Genomic DNA, 21711 nt, shown 5'->3' with positions numbered 1-21711 from the left:
CAGTAGAAAGCAGTAAAAATGATCTGTCCATGCAGCAAGTCATTTTAGTGAACAAGAAATCCAAATCTAGAGTTCCACACAAGCATTCAAAAAGAGGAAAAAAATAAGCTAAAAAAGTTTACTGTTCGATAGAATTACATCGAATTGAACATTATACAACCCAATAATAAGTATTTTTGCTAGTTCTAAGCAAAAGTGTGTGTGCTTTTGAGTTTTTATGTACTTAATTGTGGTTTATTTTGACCAAAAACGAGTTTAATAAGTAGAAATGACTCATTTTGCAACATAATGAGAATCTAAAAATCTTCATAAATCCTCATAAAATCCAAAAGTAGCCCTTTGTCTTAGAACATAAATCTAAATTTTCCATTATGAAGACTGTGAATGCCGATCTAACTTTATCTAATTTAAAAAAAGAGGGAAATTTGAGTTTTTTTGAGTCTTCAATCAAGTTTTTCTAAAGGATTTTTACTTTAACAGTCTCCTTTTTTTTTTAGATCTTAGCTCTTAATTCTGCACAAAAACAAACAAACAAAACAACCAAAAACCGGCAGCAGATGCCTTTTTCCTGGCTGGCAGAGCCTGGAATCTCTCTGATGCTCTCAGAGCCGACTTTTGGCGTTTGCATCGCCGTGTTTAACAACCCCGCTCTACACACACTGAAGTGATCCACTCTTCTCAGGGGGGGGGGGGGGGGGGGGGGGGGGGAAGCAGTAAGTTTCAAAATAAATTTAATTTGAAAGTGCCATCTTTGCAGTCTATGATCTTCAGGCATACGTCAGATTATCTGTCCAGTTCAGGCATGTCCAAAGTGTGGCCACTAAAAGGACCGTCTTAGTGAATTCAGACTAAAAAATCCTTTGTTCAGAGGAAACAAACTTTTTTCAAAACGCTTCAAATATTCCTGTAAGAAAATAAACCAATCTAAGAGAGCTGTTTTATTCTCACAACAATAATAGTAATTTTAAAAGCCTCAAACGTTCAATTTGACAAATTTGGACCCTCCTTGCAAAAAAAAAAAAAAAAAAAAAAGTGACACCCCACCGGGTCCACTGTGTCATGAAACCACCAGGACTTTACCATGACAACCGCTCTGTGGTGTGCGGGGGCTCAGTGACGGTTTTGCCTAAACCAATCTGTTGTAAAATAAGATAAAAATAAAAGCCTGAGCTGCATCGCTTTGTGTTGGAGAGATTTTGATTTAGAATGCAGCACCTGCTGTCTGGTTTAAACTGGGACGTATGGGATATTCAGAACCCCCCCCCCAAGGGATGTTTCACCCCCCCAGTGCTGGATTTAAAAATGTGTTCCTACGACCTGCTGGATTCTTGCTTTCTGAAGCTGCGTTGCTCAAATCTGCAGGAAGAACCAGGATGAGAACATTTGAGGCGCGTCTGCATCATTTCAATAAGCAGCCTTCGCATTCCGAACACATCCTGGTGGTCTCGTTGCAGAGTCGTACAAATCAGGTTTTCCTCTATTGCAAATTGTATAATTTACTCAAGGGGTGATTAACCGCCGATTGGAAATAGTCCCAAAACCTGAGCCACTAATTTCAGGCGCGCCTGATTACCACTAATGCCTCATCGGGGGGAGCGAGGCTGAGTGTGACGGAACGCAGCTGAGAAGAAAACTCCTCTTTTACGTTGAAAAACTTTGAACAGAACCATTCCCGTATTTTAATTTGAAACCATCTTAAGGCCGTGTCGCACAGCCACTACCTACATTATGCACGCTTTCCACACGTGGAGCTCATTCGTGATCCATGCGTGATATCCTTAAGTCACAAGTGTTTCTTTCGTTCGTCGATGTGCACAGACGTCCGTGGAGTGTTTCAGCCGACCGGCCTTTACGTCAATTCGCTTTTGAGCTGTTAAATTTTTAGGTCGGTTGAGAATCACGTGACCGGAACTTCTTTTTTCACAGTGCGGTTATCCTGTGGTATATCTCTTTTTAATGCACACCCAGCAGCCAATCAGAATAGAGTATTCACCCGGACCATGGTATAAAGAGATATGTCTATGCTGATGTGTTGAATAAAGCATCAGTTCAGAGAAAGTTCACCTCTTACCGCTTGTTTTTGTCCAGATGATGAAGCTAAGGGTAGTTTTAAAGAAGCCGGCGCATTGATACAGAAGATTTAAGATAGGTGACCGGAACTTCTTTTAGGGCGTGCGGTTATCATTTTTTAATGCACACCCAGCAGCCAATGAAAATCGAGTATTCACCTGGACCGTGAAATAAACGCAATTATTGCATAAATGTTACGCAATTGAGCGTGATTTTTGCAAGACTTGTGTCTTTCCACGACCGTTCCACGTATGTCTAACAGACTTTTAGCGCATGTACCACCGATGTATAACTTTTATATTGCGTATACGGCGCATATATTAGATTCAAATTAGGGAATTGAGGCACGAATCACTAATGAATTATGTTAATGAATATAAACAGCGCAGTAATAATGTGCTACAGCCAGCTGATACATTGCTGGCTGCTATGGATCTTTACTAAATTTATGTATTTTATTTGCTACATTTAGTTGCAAAACAGCTATAATGCCAGAATATTGTTGATCTGTCAGCAGTTTTTAAATTTTGCTATCGTTATGTGGAGATTTTTTGGTCATTTCCACTTTGGGAAAATAACCATTTGGTTTCCAAAAATGAGAATGTGAAACTTTTGTGTCGTAAATAAACATTGGTCAGTTTTAGAAAGTTTCATTAAATATTCTGGAAGGATACAAGAATATATTGTTTTGAGAGTTTTTTGAATTTGGACAAAACAAAAAAAAATCACATGATGCGTTTATGAGGTCGACAAACGTGCGACAACAAAGGTCACTGCTGCAGCCTTTGTTTCTAATCAATGTTTTTATTACATATTTTTCAATTACTGGAACATATTTTTACATAAAAAGACTGACTAACCTCCATCTCAACCATTTATTTGGATTCATTACTAATATATGTAGAAATGTCTTAACATATTTAATAAACTTAATTAATTATTATATTAATATATAAGCTTTTGCAGAAAAATCAGTTGCTCAGCTCTGATCACCAGAACCACAGTCTTTATTCCATCAGGTTTAGCTTTTTCCTTAAAGGACGTTTGTGGAAACGTCTCTGAGCCGCGTTAACTTGACCAGGATAGTCTAGACACCAGCCTCAGAACCCATCAGAACCTCCTGTGGGCGGCTTGTTCACCTGAACCCGTCTGGGAGACGGTAACACTGTCCGTCCTGCAGGACTCCAGAAGCCTCCTGTTCTGCTGTGGTTTTGGGCTCAGATGTGGAAGCTGAGCCAGAAACCCGGATGACAGATTAGAGCAGATTATTGCGGGTTATTTTTAGAACTCAGGTGGAAGAACTTGACCTGAATTGCTCTTGATTGGATCAGAAGAATCTCAGAAGGTCGGATTGATTCGATTCAGTGTTTTACTAATTGGCTTTTCAAACTTGCTGTGAAACGACCTTAATTGTAGAACAACTTTAAAAGGAAAAACTAAAGTAGACTCGCTTGATTGACCAGAGATTCCAGCGTTATTCAAGTCATATTTACAGGCCTCCATGTCCAATGAGGTCAGGATTGGTTCAAATCAAATCAAATCAAATCAACCTTTATTTATAAAAAACTTTTCCAACACATGTCACTCAAAGTGCTTTGCATAAAATATAATCAAAATTTAAAAACAAAACAATACCGACAACCCCCCACGCACACACATACACACATACACACACATACCATCATAAAAAGAGTGATAAAATGACGGAATGTTGAGACCTAGAACTAGTAAAAAGAGAAAATAATTAAAATATCAAATAAATTCCTAAAATTCAACTAAAAGCTAAATTAAAAAGGTAGGTCTTAAGCCTTCCTCTAAAGACATGAACAGTCTCTGCGGCCCTGAGGCATGCTGGGAGGCTGTTCCACAGGCGAGGTCCTTAATAACTGAATGAGGCCTCACTGTATGTTTTAGTTCTACCTTTTGGGATAACCAAAAGGCCGTTATCAGAGGACCTCAGGGTCCGCGAGGGATAATACTTTAAAATCATATCAGATAAATATGAAGGCCCGAGACCATAAAAACATTTATAAACCAATAAAAGAACTTTAAAATCAATCCTGAAGCGCAAAGGGAGCCAATGCGGCGATTTTAAAATGGGTGTAATGTGTTCCCGCCCCCTGGTCCTCATCAATACGCGAGCTGCTGAATTTTGCAGTGGTTGAAGGTTCGATATCCTTGTTCTAAGAAGACCAGAGAGCAGGGCATTCCAATAATCTAATCTGCTGGAAATAAAAGCATGCATTAGCACCTCTGTGCTGGCAAGAGAGAGAAATGACTATGGCAATATTTTTTAGATGATAAAACTTGTTTTCGTAATATTTTTAATTTGTGGTATAAAATTCATCTCTGAGTCAAAAATAACACTCAGGTTTCTCACACACTGAGAAGTTTTTTGATTGTTTGGTTTAGATAAAACCATCTCTCTCTTGTCCTGTTTTGTCCTGGTTTAACTGTAGGAAGTTCTCTCCCATCCATGACTTAATGTCTAAAATGCATTTTAAGAGTGTGTTGACCAACTCTAAATGTGAGTTTTTATGTAATTTAAGACTTTTGGTGTTTTTAACATGTTTTTGTGATGATGGAGGACACAGATGAGGAAAACTAAGTTTAAAACTGCAGCTCTGAGTATTCCTTTATTCAATAAATCAGGAGCAGACGTGAATAATGGCGTTTGGTGGGTGTCCTCTAATCCGAGGTCAACCGCTCTACCTCTGCGCCATGGCCGGCCCAGCATAGTGAAGCTATGCATCCGTTAATTTTTTTTTTTGACGTGCTCTTTGACACCTTTTCTACACACCTGTCACTGCAGTTTAGTTCTAACCAGAACCCAGTTTTTTGGTGTTTTGTCACAGCAGAGCAGAATTAATGGCAGGAAGGTTGGATTTCCTGTGGGTTTGGGACTCTTTGATGATGCTCCTCTGCTCCGTTTATCACAAGTGAACATTTTTTTAGAGCTGCATGCTAATGCAGAGCACCGGCAGCTGTCCTGTTTTCATCAATGCTTATTTCTACCTGCTGGTTGTGGTTTGAGGCTCACGCCGGTGCTCCAGATGCTTCTCCATCCACGCTGCTGGGCGTGTTTTAAAACGGTTTTGACAGCTACTTTTTCCCCCGTTTGGGCTTTTTTTTTCTCAGAGCGATGGATTGATATGATGGGATGGGGGGGGGGGCAAACCCCTCCATCAATCAAGCATGGAGTATTGATTGGAGATGGAGATGGAGATGTTTGTCCTCCTAACGGCTCCACGTTGCCGCAGGAGAACTGGTAGGTGGGGATGTGGACGTAGCAACCGACAACACATATTCCAGCTACTCTCCGAAGGGTCTTTATTTTTCCGGTCACCTAGGCAACAATGGAATTGTACTTTTCTAACAATGGAATTGACATTCTTCAACCCGCCAGCAGTCAGAACAGACGCGACAGTCATTGTCAGTAAAGCGAGGTGAACGTCTACGTATCTCTGAGCCCTCACACACACACGCACACACACGCACACACACGCACACACACACACACACACACAGGTATTAGCCGTAATTTCATCAGGCTGGGGAAGCGTCTGAGCTCCCGATAACGCCGCGGAGAGCTTGTTATGTGAATTGGCGGGATCTCCTGCCAGGCGCCGCCTTTGTTGGTCGTGAAAAGAGTTTGATAAGCAGGGACGGCGAAAAAAAATCCTCCATGGAGAATGAGGAGCTGGGCAGGCAAGTGGGGGTGGGGGGGCGGCGGCTGGGTAAGACAAAGGCGAGGCCATAAAGCCGCACCGCGGCGGCGATTGGTTCCCCCTGCAAACTTGATGGTGTTCAATGTGGTTCCCCTCTTTAAAAGCGAGCGCTCCTGAGTCTTTATCAGTGCTGGTATTGCCCCCCCCCCCCACCAGCACACACTGTGTTATTGCCTTCTGAAACTCACAGTGGAGATTCAAAGGCACCTGCTGCTTCTCCAAACACACAAACCCAAAGGTAAAAAGGGATTTTTCTTTCATGGATTCTCCTTTTTTCTCTTTGGAAAACTGTAGCTTGTGAACTTTTCTCATGGAAGGATTCAGATTTGTGACACAATTTTTTGTTTAAAGCTTAGCAAAACCAACCTAGACCTTCGATGTAGTATTTAAAGAGACACGAAACGTCTGCGTTGCTCGTCCATAGAATAATCAGACGAAACATGAAACGCAAAGACATTTTCACTGCTTCTTTATTCTTTCACCCTAGATTGGAGTTTGAATGGGAGTCGATGGCTATGAGAGTCTCTCAGTTTAATACATTCTGGAGTAGAGGGTCCATAACCAACAGACGAAGAAGGTGACCCAGCCATCATTTTTTACCTAAACAGGACTGTCATTGGTTAAAAACCACCTCAAGCCCTGGTTTCCCCGCACAGAGTGGATGCTACAACTAAATGTTGTACCAAACAGAAATCGTTTAAAAAGTCAGAATGGTCGTTTACTGTATATGAGAGCTGGACTGGGTTCAGGAAGTAGCTGCTGGCTCCAGGAAGCATGAAGCCCATAGACTTCTATAGAGAAATAAACAGGTGTTACTCATTCTATTGGTCAGAAGAACCACCCTGAATTTATTTTTTCTGTAGATCAAGTTATTGGCCAATCAGACGGCTTAACCAGTGTAGCCCGCTTTAAAGTTGTGGTCTTCCGACAAGCCCACTCCTGATTTGTGAGAGTGGTTGCCGTAGAGATGATGACTCGGACTGACTCTGACTCCAATCCCTGCTTACTGATGACGTCCGGCTCCATCCAACATGGCAGTGCGAAGAAAAGTCGACGGAATTGACCTCCTTTCATTGGCGCTGTAAGGCGCTTTCGATGGCCGACGTCGCACTCGCTCGCTCCGGGGTGCGGCCAAGACCCTGGTCTTCCACATTTGATGCAAACCGGGAAGTACTGAGTGTAGCAGTTCCTCCCAAAAAACTGAAAGATGAAGTCAGAGGTTATCCATCCGGTCTATTATATGGCTGCAGGCGCGTGCACTCATAGGGCGCTAGGGGTGCTTCAGCACCTGACCTTTTTGCCTCGTAATAAAACATGCCCTCGCTCTTTTTTTTTTTTGTATTAATGTCAATAAATTCCTGTTAAAGATACAATAGAAAAACACCATCGCTACAATATCCTGCTGGTATCTAGCTATACGGGGATTCAGAGCTGCTTTGCGGCTCCACTCGGACGCCAGACGGGGAAAGGGAGACGGCAAGAGAAACTGCTGATCCACAGAGACTTGAAGAGACGTGACGGAAGCAGCTTGATCCACTCATTCAACGACCTTAAATATGATTATAATGTCAGAAAATTGCTCAAGAAGTCCAGTTCTACTTTAGCCAGCTGCTGAACACGGCGCATCTACTGAACACAGAGCAGATCCTGCCGGGACAGGAAGTCCAAATAAATGAACCCCAGGTATAGCTTCCTCACTACAGGTCTGACACTACAGGAAATTAATCAGTCTTTTCTGATCAGATTTGCCTACTTTAAATTCTGTATCATTGAGTTTCGCAATCTTTGCAATCACAACATAAGCCTATTTAGAGGATGAGATGCCAAAGAGAATTTGGAACATTTGGAACGGGCGTCGCACTGGATACAGCCGTCGGGAACGGGAGCCAACATGCAGGAAACTGGGCTGGTTGGCAGAAACATAAATATTTAATAAATCAACTTAAACAGGACGAAAAGCAAGGAGGAACAGAAACAAGGCCACCAAAAACGCCCCAGAAAAACTAAACTAAACCCCAGAATCCTCACAACAGCATGACAATAACATGAAATATTACGAATCATTCCAGCATTCTGGAGATAAAACTTGTATTTCTAATATGTCTAAAACTTGATTCATGTGGGTTATGCCTGCAGCCCAATGTCAACATAAATAGCCTCCAGTGTTTTATTGCTTTTGAAGTCTTCCGAGTGTGTGATAAAGTGAACAAACTCATGATGACAATAATTTGTTTACAAAAAAATTGACAGTTGTTTCACTTTCACCTACATGGGTCACATAGCTGTGTAGTTATTTATTAAAAGTTTATTTTTAAATTTGACTTAAGGACAGAAAAATGTGTTTTTGCTGTATGGGTGTGACATTCTAAAAAAAAATAACCCGCGAACGGTGAAATCCACAAAGTAGGATTACAGATTTTGAAGGCGGTAAAACTCCTCACTACACACTTTATTCACTTTTCTCAGAACATTTTCACAAACTTTTGTAGGAAAATACGTCCAGTTTTGTAGAATGAAACCCAAGAAGTGATTGATAGATGAAGATGTATGTAGATCTATACAGGAGACAAAGCACAGAGATGGAATGACAAGGGTCTACAGCCAATCAGGATGCAGAACACAGTACACTGTTTGAAAAGAATTAGCATGTAAAAACAAACAAAAAACTTTAAGATCATCAAAGGTGACTAACATTATAGCAAATATTGAAATATTGGTTGCGTTTTATATAATTATGCCTATATTCAAAAATATCTTAAAATAAGTAGCTCCAACATTTACTTGCTGTACAATTATACAAAAACAAAGAAGTGTTTTTTTTGGAACCATAAATGGCATTTTAAGGAAATATTTCACTTTTTAACGTATAGAAATGGTTTCATTTTGAAACCATCCTCTAGTGGTCATTTGAGGAACTACAATTTTCTGCACTTCTTTTAAAATGTGAGACTAAAAGATGGAGATTTGATAGGATATGATAATATTTTATTTAGGAGATTTGTTTAAAGGAAAAATAGGACAAAAAAAAAAAAATATTTGGTGTCATAGAAAAAGAACTAGGGCTGCATGATATGAGGAAAACTCGCGATTTGCGATATTTGTGTGCAATTAAGATATAGCGCGCGATAAATGAACAAATAGCAAAACAACCAGAAACATCATTTCCATTTCACTGTAACAGTTTATATGAGAGTCAACACCCCATAAATTACGCCCCAAATGAGCCTCGTCTACATAAAGCATCTAACATGAAAGGGCTTCATCTGATTGGTCAAATGCATCGATGAATTTATTTGGGTCGTAAAGTACTTCAAGTGGCCATAAGATTCTTTAAGGTAACCATTTATTGCAATTTTCACCGTCTTTTGCGATATGCGTATTGCACAGCTTGATATCGTGCGATAAATTTGCGATTTTTTTTTAAAACTTTTTTTTTTTTTTTTTGGTTTGTTTTTTTGGTTCAGGCCTAAAAAGAACCGTAGAAAGCTCTAAGATAAGACCACTAATCCAAAAGAAAAGGAAGTACATTTTAGTGTTGTTTTCAGTAAATGATGTTTGTGTGAAAGTCTTTTCATGTTTTTAGCCACCCTGATAAAAGACGAACCTCGCAGAAACATCCGTCTTCCACTGCTTACGTTGCACGTGGGCAGAAGCTTCTCATATGCTGCACTTTCCTGGGCATCAGTCTGCCACCTGTTAGCTGCGTCTTGTTGCCTTTGCCTTCCCGTAATTCTGCATTATTTTGAAGATGAGAAGCTGTCAGTCTGTCAGCACAGCTGCTCCTGATGATCCGAGTTTCGGCGTCGGATTCCTGTGTGATCGCCGAGTCACATTTCTGCGAAGGCGTCTCGCTCTGACCATCTGGATTTACTGCCGAGTGTTTTTATTTTCATTGCTCCTCTGGCGGCGGCACGTTACAACCAGATTCACACCGTCTCTGTCTGGGCCTCCTGCTGTCATGATCCGCGGAAAACAACTTCCTGCCGGCTCGCCGCACGGGTTTGACAGGCGCGTTTCCCTGGCTGAGGCGCTTATGGTCCTGCCTAAAACCCCAACAGGAGGGGGAGTTCAGTCAAATGCTGAATAAAATAAAATGCTGACAAACACTGGACCTTTGTGAAACTTGCGTGTTTGTCTCCTTATGCAGGGAGAATGAGGTCCTGAAGGTCCAGCTGAAGAAGTATGTGGGCGCCGTGCAGATGCTGAAGCGAGAAGGAAGCCCTGGCAACGATGGTAAGGCGCATTTTGTCTCTACGCACAGAACTTCACTTCATCCCACATTAATGCAAATAAAGAAACATGTACAGAGTATCCCTTACATTAAAGAGGAGTTCTGCTTCACTTCATGGTTCCTGCATTAATTAAACTCTAACTTCCACATTTAGTTGTTTGGAAAACATTTGACCGCTTTGTTTGTCTGTGAATAGGTTTATGTGCAGAGGCCAGCATGAAAATTCAGTGTTTAAAGGGAAACAAAAGTGGCAGATGATGGGGGCACAGAGGGGAGGGTGTGTTTGTGTGTGTTGTTGTTTGGTATGGAGCTTTTTAAAAAAAAACCTTTGTTGAATTGTTGGTTTTATCTTCTAATAAACATCAGAATGGCTGCAGATCTCAGCTGCTGGTTGATTACGTCCACATTTATTAAAGAAAAGGATTCGTGAAGAGTAAAGTACTTTTTTACGTGTAATCTGTTTGAACCAAAAGGGAAGATCATTGAGGACTTTATACACAAGCTAATCCACATTTGACCTTGAGTCACTTTGTAGACTGTCTGAGCACATTTCTGAACCTGTTTCCGAACCTATTTCTGAGTCTTTTTTTAATGTTTCTAAAGCTGTTTCTCAGCCTGTTCCTGAGCATAAACCTGTTTCTGAACCACTTTCTAAAACTGTTTCCAAACCTGTTTCTGAACCAGTTTGTAAACCGATTTTAAAACCAGTTTCTGAACCTTATTTTAAACTTCTTTAAACTTTTTTTGCCTTTGAAACGGTTATCAAATGAGTTTCTGAACCAGTTTTTGAGATTCTCTGTAAACCTGTACCTAAACCCGCTCCTTAACCCCTTTCCCCAAGCCGGTTTTTAAAACCGTTTCTGAAACTGTTTCTCCGCCTCTTTTAAGATGGTTTCAAAGCTGTTTTCTGTTAATGTCTTAACTAGTTTCTGATTCTGTTTTAAACCGGTTTTAAATCAGTTTCTACGACAAGTTCTTCATGAGGTATTGGGCCCAGATGTTCTCCTGCTTGTCTGATTATCTGGTTCTGATTTTTTGTCTTTTCTCAGCAGAAAATCTTAGTCATCACTATTGAGACATGAAACTCATAAATGAAGCATAACAAACAAACTGGTTTGTTCAGGTAAAAATGGCTCATTTAAACAAGTATTTTCCCGGCTTTGGTGCAGCGGACATTGCCTCGCCAGGTCACAGGTTTGAGCCCAGCAGTTCCCCTGAGTTTCTGAGCCCAGACTCGGTTTGTCGCGGAGAGAACAGTTAGGATGAAAAAGAGGTCGGGCCGGGATTAAAAGCGATGGCGGCTTCTTGGGAAATCTCTGCTCGACTCCACAAACTGTGACATCGTCAGGTTTGTGAACCTCGTCTCTCTGGAGGGTTCGCCGTTTGTTTTCCTTTCTTGTTCCACGGCAGTCATTATCCTGCTTGCTCAGGTTTCATCATTTGTACCGCTTTTCTGATTCTCTCTGCGCGTCCCCTCGTCCCGGCAGGCCCGGTAAGCCCCTCCCCTCTGTGGCGTCTAAATGATTTCATCCTCCTCGCCGCTGTCTTCTCCTGTTAATGATGTGCCTCCTTCCCTCATGCTTTGATGTTGACGACCTCAGAATAACGCGTGAGCTGAAGTCCTGATGGGGGTGGGGGGGTGGGTGCAAGGCCTGTTTTCATGTGCAGTCAGCCCCCACCCACCTCTGTCTAATGATAGCTGTGCAGATGTCATCTGTGAACCACCGACTCCCCACAGGAGAGGCTTTTCTGTCTTCCAGAGGCCTGACGGGCTCTGTTGTTGTGCATGAAGGAGCGGACCCCCCCGCCCCCCACCCTGCGCTCCGAAGAGCGGCGGCTCTGCTTGTTTTACCGTTTGTTCCTGTTATGAATGTTGATTGCAGTTCATATTAAATGCATGAATCCAATTAGAAAACCTGCCGCTGAGGGGGGTTGAACGTGTACTTAACGTGTCGAATTAGTTTTGCCCCAGTTTGTGGAACGTTGGCGGGAGTTCACAGGAGTGCTCTAATAAGGTGTTGAGAGGCGCCGCTAAGCGAGCCGCAGAAGACGAGCGGAGGAAGGCGTGTTTTCTGCACGGCAGAGCGGGATACGGACGAGTCTCGCGGGAAAGACGGCGCCGTTTATCAAAAACAATCACAGAAACAAACGCTTATATAACCGTAAAGCTGCAAACAACCCTTGTCCTCAAAAATGGACACGAAGACGTTCAAAGGATCCATTTTCAGTCCTGTTTTCAAATTATTATGGGATGGTCACAGGACCTACAGCTGGTTGTAGCAAAGTGTGAAATTTGTGGAGATTTTCACATTTTCCCACAATATTGGATAGGAAAACCTTTCTTTTGAGCCATCTTTACGAAATTTCAGGACGCTTTGTTGACCTTTGACCTCGGAAAGAGGCTTTACCTTTAGCACCTTCTACAAATTGAAACTCCTCCTAGGGATTTCAGGCAGTTGCCTCCTAACTCTAGTTTTATAGTTTGTAGATTTTGAACAGCGTTAGTGTGACAAGCTCACAAAAGTAACATTTCTGTGTTGCTCATGAATTTTTTTTAACAAAAATAATCTGGAAAATCAGTGCACGAATCCCTGGCTGAAGCTGAACAAGATTATATAGCATGCGATATGAGGATATGAGAAATGTGGGCGTGGTTAACAAAAAACCTCCGTTGCCAAGGAAATCCAAAATTTTACTTGTACCGATTCTTCTAAAAATTACATAAACGTCTTCATCACCCCCAGGCAACACAAGCCAAAAATGGTTGCTATGGAGGTAAAACCAACAGAAAAGCCACCTTTTTGCAAAAAGTTTTTTTTTTTTTTTTTTTAAAGAATTTAAAGTGTGGGGGGCGTGTAGCAGCTGCTCAGCCGGTGAGGGCAGATCAGAAGGGGGGGGTAGCACCTGTGGGCCATGCAATGCCACTCGTGGCTTTAATTTGAGCTTCAAAACTGTTTTTTGCTGAAAAATACCAAGAAAACCACATAAACAAGGACCAAGATGGACAACAAGATGGAGAGAAGCGGAGAAAGTGTTGCTTCTGCTGAAGCTCGTGAAATAAAACATTTCTGTCACAAATGAATTAAATAGTAATTATAAAGAGAGCAAAAACATGTATTTTATGTTCAGTAAACGTGTAAGTAGTCTTTTCTGACCTCCAGAAAAAGCCGAACACGTTCTCCTGCTCTGTGGTCCACCACCAACAGAGGAAACTTCTATGTTTTTCGGGTAACGTGGAGCGAGATCCTCAGAGTTTAATGCTGCGCTCTTGCACCGAGTTTCATCATGTTCAGGCAGCAAAAACAAACCTGCTTTTATTTTCAAAAACAAAAAATAATTCATGAAGTCGTCATACTCCTATTGGTATCTGCTTTGCTACATAAATCACAAATCTCTTTTGTTTTGTTGAATTCATTTTAAACAAAAGAGTCACTCTGCTGCTGTTTTCCCCTTCCACTTGAAACAGTTATTATATTCAATTAAATAATAAAACCTAAAGAAACAGAAATACATTTTTGAAACTTGAAGTTCTGAGACAGCGGTACAATTGCCCAGCAGGGGGCACTGTGTGCAAGAAAGATCCTTACAGCTAACTGGGCTAGGCTACTTCACCACTTGCGTTTAAAGTGTTTTATTTTTTAATTAGATATTTAAAAGGGAGCTGATATATCATAACTCTTGGGATCCACTCATGTCCCGCCAGGAGCGTTTTTGAACGTTTAGATGGCCGCCAGCCACCACTTTCTCTGCAGAAGTTTCAAATAGCAAAGACATGAAAGTGGGATAGAAATAGTCAAAGGTTTTCTCCAGTGATCACATCAGATTTTCCCTCACCTTTCTTGCAGTTTTTGATGTGAAAGCGGCATTATTCAGGTTCAGGAGAACATTTGACGGACACCAGAGTGAATCCCTAGAACACGCACGACCAAACTGCAATCCACTGCAAACCCGTGGAGACGTTTTTAAGGCCCGATTGTCCCAGCCCGGAGGATGTCGGGTTCTCTGAGTCCTCAGACCTGCATGGGTGTTGGTGTTTCTGCTGTTTGCCGCACGTTCGCCTCTCACAGTCGGAGGAGTCATGGTGCAAAATGTAGAAGCGGTGTAAATTTTGCTCCAAGCTTTTTCTTCAACCAAAAACCTAATTTCCAATCGCTGCAACCGTTTAATTTAAGTAAAACTTAAATTATACTCTAAATGACCCTTGTTTACACCGTAGGCGAGCTTCTAACTTAAGAGTTCCTAAATAGATAAATAAAAGGGCTCCATTCGATTGGTCAACAACGGGAAGGCGTCCATCCGACTGGTCAAATGCCTAAATGGATTTATTTGATTCGTTAAATACTTCAAGCTGCCATAATACTTTTTTAGCGCATTTAAGGGAACCATTCATCGCAATTATTCATTTCTCCTTAATGATCAATTTCCAGACGGTGGGCACTTTGTATGTAGAGCCCGAAACGGCTGTACAAACTTAAGTAACGCTCACGAACGCAAGAGTTTAAACTCAGAAGCCTGAAGCGCGCATTTATGCGCGTTAACATCAACTTTTTTATTGGAAGTGCGCTTTTCTTGCTGCAGCCTGACTGTAAGATATGAGCAAATTAGACAGAGTGTAGTTTGAGTGGATGGATACTTTACCATACACTCACCCACACGCTCGACAATGGTACGTTCCACATTCATGATGTTTCTTGAGATTTCTCTACACGAGCCTCAAAACTTCTAGACACCTTAAGATCTGGCTTCTCCTCTCTATGACCCTCTATGGGCCCGGCTGATTGAGGCTCCAGAGCTTTGGCTCCAACAGTTGATCGACTGAAGGCCTTGAGCCTTTCGTGGGAGAAGATCTCCTCAACACAAAAGCGGCTCTCGGCTCCGCCCCCCAGGACGGCTGATTGCTCCTCGCGGTTGGCTGAAATTGCTCTGCAGAGCTGGAGTTGAAAAAGATGATTCTGCCAGTGGCAGATGAGGCAGAGGAGTTATTAACCTGTTATCTGCTGGCAGCAGGACGCTGATGACACTCGAGATCGATAACGGATCAGAGAGCTAGCAGTTAGGCTGGCTGGATGAATGAGTGCAGACTTTTAGACTTTTCTCTATTTTTGTGAATGCAACCTCCTAAAATAAAGAAACTTTTCTTCACTTTCTGAAACAATCTCTGTAAAGAAGAATCAAAAACCTGCAATAGTTATTTTTAAATGGTCAATAGATTTACTGTGTTTTTAGTGTTTGTAATTTTTTTTTTCCTAAACTTTTTTGTTTGTATTTTTTAGATAAAAAGTATGTCTATGAAGACTCTCATTCATCCAGGTTGAAGTCCGAATTCTAGCCAGAGAGAGAGGATGGTTTGAGCGAGGAGTGAAAGAAGCCATCTTTGTCAAGAAGGATGAACCTTCTCTTAATAAGAATGGTGGTCTCAGGTTTATTCTTCCATCCATTTACGGCAGTGTTCAGAAACCCAAACAAACAGAACCAGTTCCACCTGGGTCATTAACAGCTGAAAGAGATGACCAGTTTGGAGAGGGAGTCACTGGCTCCCCAACCCCCAGCTGAGGACAAAATACTCTTAAGGACCCGAAACCATGTATTATAAGTAGACAATACCAGCCAGTTTCAGGTCTGACTCCTCCCTCATGAGCGCATATATACCAGCTCTTCGACCAGCTAATTCAGAATTGACAAAGCCTCTTGGAAAAGAGGTGAAACGTCTTTTAACTTTAAAAGTAAGTCCAGATGACAGCCCCTAAACCTACTACTATGCTAGATAAAAAGTAATATAAGCTGCATGTGTTACTACACATATGCCTAAGAATTACATCTCAATTTAAATAAAGTCAACTACTAAGATAACTGATATTAATGGACTTGAAGAGAAAAAATACTAATGACCAAATAACAAAAATGTGTTTAAACGGTTAAAACAAGACAATAAACATTAGTTTTGCAGATTTATTAGAAAGTAAGTTTATTTATGATTTTTTTTCCTATAAATTAGAGGCCTTTTAAGAAAAACTGGTCTTTGATCTCCATGAAGAACTCCTTGAGTTCTTTTATTTTGAAGTCAAAGGCTCTTATTCTGTTTCCTCTCTGACTCTTTTCAAATACATTTGTTGTTAACTTTGCTAGCTCGGGGGATTTCGATGGATTTTTGACATGAGACCAAGCGACTTGACGCGAGTCAAGAATGACTCAGATGTGGTGGAGAATCCAGTAGTTTTTCAAAATAAAACTTCCTTCAGAATCTGATTATAAATAAAATGGGGGGAAAAAAATATAGGGCAAGTTTTTTTTCTTCTTTGCAGCCCAGTACAAACGGACCGGCACCGGTCCAAGGCTCTCGGGGTTTGGGGACCACTGTTTTTAATAACCGGTTCCACCTTAATCCAGGTTTCTTCTCTGACATTTCAAATGTGTGGCATCTTTGGCGCCTGATGAGGTGAGGGGAGGGCTAAAGCATGAAGGTTAGAGGAGGACTCGGATGGGCATGGAGTTAATAGGTCTGTAGATCCGTCGCCTCTTTTGTCTCCACCACAGGACCATCTTCGGATAAAGTTTTCAGTCGTTTGGCTTGTTTTCCACCCCCACCTGCTTCCTCCTGCACCTCTCCGTGTTTAATTTGCGCGTCCATAAATAAAGCCTCTGTGGACGGCATCTTATTCATCCGCAGCACAGAAACGGATTACGTGGCCGTTTAAAACCCAATAAGCTTCCCTCGCCGGGCCCGGGTCTCTCCTGCCTCCTCTGACAGCCAGCGGCCTAATGAGTGAATGAAAGGCATTTGTCACTGCCGCCTGCCGTAATAGGAGCGTGTAACTTATTCATTACACACACGACGTGCGTGCGTCGAGCTGCCCTTGGCCTCGGGGAAGATGAGCTGTCTGCTGTTTGTGAGGAAGGTGCGTCTTCACGCCGGCGAGGCTCGGGCATGAGCAGTCTGTCGTTGCGCAGCGCGGAGGAGGATTCTCATTACTTCTTACAAACGAGTGTGTCGTGGGGTTAATACGAGGGAAACTCGCCACCGTGAGCAGAGGGGAGCCGTAGAGTAATTAAACTAATGTGTGTAGGTAAGAGCTCTTGGAGAACAAACCTGCATAGGTGCGCACTTTCCCGCTCTGGCGCTGCATTCGTGTCGACCGCCTCCTGCAACTCCTGCCCCCTCGAGTGAACGTGGGTGAGGCGCAGAGTTTACGGACGCCTGCGAGGCGTCCTAAATTAAAAAGTGCATTAGCGACTGTAGGTGGTGTGTACTGTAAGTTATTTACGTCCCGGTTGGACAACTGTAAAAGAGCAAATAATGAGTCACTCTCAATGTGAATTGAGCTTAATTGAGCCCACACATCGGAGCCGAGGGAAGAAGCCAGGAAGCAGCTCACGTTGTTTAGCCTTTCAGATCCTAATCCAACAGATTGGACGTGTTTACCATCGCGAAGGTGTCAGGAACTCTCATTTATTCAGCAGAGGGTGGTCTGCCCGTGGGTGTAGATGACAATTAATCCAGCAGATGCTATTTATTTACCTGGCAGAGAGGCCACGTCGCATATTGCCGGTTACAGGTGGGGCCAGGTGGTCAGCGTGGATTCACGCGTCCACGCTTCGCGCGGGGGTCTGACAGATCTCATCACCTGGACGGAACGGTGTTAATGAATATTTTAATCACCTCGCTCGATGCCAGAGCTCGCTGGGTGTCATCGTCCACATTTTGGTAAGATTAAATATGGACAGGCGAGGCGGAGAGCAGAGGGGGGGGGGGGGGGGGGGTCATCTCCGCCACCTTTTGGTCTGGAAATTCTAAAACTCTTTAGAATCTACTTTAAAAGATTAAAGTTTATTTTAAAATTGCTTTCATGTGAACACAAGGGGTGTCTATTATCACTAGATATCCAATTGTTTCTCAGTAATTTGAAGGTTTATTGACAGAAATGTGAATAAACACACTTAATTCTTTGAATTCTAAGTGTTTCTTTTTGTTTTTTACTGTGTATTTACACTGTAAAAATGTCTATTTTTAACACAGTTGAAAGCATCACTGATAGAAAAGCCAAACAGACTTTGAGTATTGTAATTCCGTTCCGGAAGGTTTTTCCAAGGTCTTATGTTCAAGTTGACCTTGAAAGCTCAAAGAAGTGAAAGCAGCACTGAGACCTTCATGCCAAAGGCGGCAGCAGTGAGCTCTGTCAAAAAAAGAGAAGCTAAACAAGAGCTGAATAAAACCTGGAAATTAGTCAAGCTAAACCACCAAAGAGCGTCGTGGCTGCTTGATTCTGTAGCGGCTACCCGATCGGTTCCACACCTGCACTAATCTGTTGTCACTACCTCTTGTAGCCAACATTGCGACAGTTGAGTAATCTGACTAGAAGTAGATTAGCTTACTCGGACCCATCTTTGGAGGCATCCTGAGCTTGACACAGACGGTCAAAATTTGTCAGCGAAATCTATACTTTGACTACGGGAACTATCCTGACAGGGACCTCAAAGCGCAGGACTCCCGTTACTCATTTTCTTGTTGCTCTGCCCCGCCCTCGTAATTCCTGGCCAATAAGTGAAGAGATCGTTAGTCGCATGGTTTTGTTTACCAACAGCTGTTCGGAATCAGAAACTCCCATTGACGGCAGTCTGAAAACAGACCAAACACAAGGCTCAGGACTCCATTCGGACCAAATAAAGTGGTCCGGGCCAACTGACTTTATCTGAATACACCCCAAAACTCCTTTTTTTTTTTTAATGATCAAATTTCAGGGTGTGGTCTTTTAATTGACAGGTGATGTCAAAGAATTTTCTTGAAGTTTTCTAGAAAGGTTTGTTTGTTTATATCTGAGTGGGTGGAGAGCTCCTGTCCCAGGTGGAGGCCTTCAAATATCTTGGGCCAGAGGAGCTGGAGGAAGTGGCCGGGGAGAGGGAAGTCTTGGGGTATCCGCCCCCGGGATCCGGTCACAGATAAACGGAGGAGGATGGATGGATGGATGGATGGTTTGTTTGAAGCTTGAGGCTTCACTTTGCTTCATAGGAATTTGATTTAAGGCGGGTCTAACACATCCCATAATGCTTAGATGTTACATGTTAATCCAATTAGTGTAAAACGGTTGATTGCATTACGTTTGTCTGTAAAAACTCGTTTTTATGAACTTTTTATTCTGATGTTTTATTACTTGTTAGCACAACTACTAGCAAATAAAAATCTGTACTTTGACAACATTTGTACAGAACCATTAATTGATAAAATCAAAGAAATGCACTTTTTATTGAAATCGGTAAAAAAAAAATCGATGCCAAACGGGGACACCTGGTGGTTAACTGTAGTCATGACAACCATTTTGAACAGTTTCCACAACACCGGCAGTAAAAGCCCAGAAAAGGCAGTGAAATCTTCAAACCTGCAGAGGTTTTTGTTGATTAAATCTGGGTTAATGCCAAATGTCAGATATTTCTGATGGACTTGAAGCTTTGAATTGCCATCCGTTCAGGAATCTGGTTGGTTAAAGCGAGAGAGAGCCTTCCAGTCTGCAGAGGCAGAAAAATCTGGAAGCCTCCGGGTGAAGCATCTGTGATTCCCGTCGTCTCCTCCCCTCAGGCTGTTTTTGGATGGCAGCTCATGCGTGCGCACATGCCTGCAGGCCATCAGCGTTCTGTCCTCTGGATGCCGCTCTGCACCCTCGACCGCAGCGGTGCGACGCTCGGGAGCTTTGTTGGTGGAATGTAGCTTCTCTTAATTGCACCAGCACACATGCAGAGTTTTTCCTGTACCAGCCTCTCCTCCCTCATCTGCCTTGTGAGAGATCATGTTTGGCCCCCGTCTGTCTGTCTGCCCTCCAGCCAGTGCAGGACCCTGTGCTGCCCGAGCAGAGACTACCTCAGCCTGTCGCTTACTGCCTGACCGTCTGAGACGATCAAAGCAGGGCAGACGTACGTCAGCACGCCGCATCCCACTGAGGGATGTTCAGATGGTGCAGATGTTTAGCTTTGGTTGCTCCTGGACTCTTGATGAAACCTGTTGGGACGGTCAGCGAGTTTGAGTCTGAATGAACCTCCCTGGGGAGGTCGGCTCCCTGCTGGACTCCTGGAGGCCTCAGCAGCTCTGGGGTGTTCAGTCCAATCGAAGAGGAAGTTGATCAGAGCTGGTTAGCAGCCAAGACTGTGAGGCGTCCCTCACACTGAGCTGATCATGAACATGTTGGTGTGTCTGTTTTGAAGTCCTTCCTCAACATTTGCGTAATAAATAAAGAAAAAGGTTTGTGTTGAAGATACTCAGATGAGAAAAGAAGGCCTTACTTTAAAGCCTTAGTTGTATGGGGGTCCATGGAGGGGGGGTGTAGAGGGGAGCGGCTGCATTTTAAAGCTATGTTCACACGTTCAATAAAAACTCTGCGTAAATGTGTGTTTCGGGTTTCCGTATTTAACGCATGTTGAGAGTTAAACCAGTTGAACTTTGACCAAGTGAGGCCTCGGATCCGGTAGGGACGTATGGATGGCGTCTTGTTTCGTTCACGGGGGCGCCAACCGTTGAAAGTTGATCATGGAGGAGGACTGAATGTTTGCGGTTTGTGTGTGGCTGTGAAAGAAAAAGCCTGTTGCTCCGAGGGTCTGATGTCTTGATCGGATTATATTGATTTTCCCATGATTCCATGGAATGTGGCCGTTGTTCATACAAAAACTATATTAGAGTTTGAATTTCTTCCTATGGTTTTGCTAAGTACAAATTGATCCAAAAACACGTTGTTTTTTTTAAATAAGTGTATAAATGTCATGAGAGTTTATCTTCATCTGTGGATGAATTTGGTCGCACGTATTGAAACTTTGATACATTTTTCCCAACTTATCTACACAATAAGAAGCGACACAGGTCCATTGTGCTGCTGTTGGTGCTTTTACATTCGTTTTCATGCTTAATCCGAGAAATTTGAATTAAACTGCAGCAGATGCAGCCCTATTTTCAAGAGTCAAGTTTGGCTAAATTGGTTTGAAGGATTATTACCCGACATCCGTGTGTCATTGTTTTCACGGCATCGCTGGGTTTGATTTTGCATTTTATTACAGCAGATAAAAATGATCCGGAGCATCTAAACAGCCAAAGAGGTGTAACAATTCTGTTGGGTTAAACGGGTTTTCTCCTGCTCTGAATGAGTCAGAGTGCATGATGGGAATTGTTCTGCTGACAGATCAAATCACATCCCAGCTTTTGGTAAAAGTGAAAAAAAATCTGTTTTAAATTTAAATCAAGTGATTCCACAAAATTGGTCATCATTTATTTTATTTGTCAAACAATAAACGTTTTGACTTTTTCATAAATGCAGCGACTGAAACAATCATTCAAACTAATTATCAGAGTAACAAAGTATGAGGGGCCGTATAAGACATTATTTATTCTGAACCATTCACATTCATACATTCTTGCTCTCACAGTCAAATATACTCTATTTCGCATACATATATACTCTCTTTCGCATGCATATATTCTCTTACGCATACATATATTCTCACTTGCACATCCATATATTCTCTCTCTCGCATGCATATATATTACTTTACACATACATACATTCTCACTCTCATTGTCACTCTTAAAAAAGAATATATGTATGTGAAAGACAAGTATATATGTGCGTGTGAGGAAGAGTATATATGTGCGTGTGAGAGAGGAGTATGCATGAAACGGAAGTGACTTTGGATGAAAAGGAAGGCAGATGA

The 21711-nt window shown here is 42.3% G+C and overlaps 1 protein-coding gene across 2 annotated transcripts in view; it reads left to right on the top strand.

The window, feature by feature from the left end:
* Nucleotides 1–21711, top strand: part of snx29 (sorting nexin 29) — a 154263-nt gene that overhangs the window by 21271 nt on the left and 111281 nt on the right. For both annotated transcript variants that reach the window (XM_023949208.2, XM_078937480.1), the window contains exon 14: nucleotides 9946–10031. In XM_023949208.2, the coding sequence (XP_023804976.1) occupies nucleotides 9946–10031 (86 nt within the window). The remainder of the gene's footprint in view (nucleotides 1–9945; nucleotides 10032–21711) is intronic.

Source organism: Oryzias latipes, chromosome 19 (genome assembly GCF_053564925.1).
Source record: "Oryzias latipes strain Hd-rR chromosome 19, Olatipes_Hd-rR_3.1".
NCBI lineage: Eukaryota > Metazoa > Chordata > Actinopteri > Beloniformes > Adrianichthyidae > Oryzias > Oryzias latipes.
The sequence above is the reverse complement of the archived record's forward strand: the minus strand, read 5'-3'. Positions and strand labels throughout refer to the sequence as shown.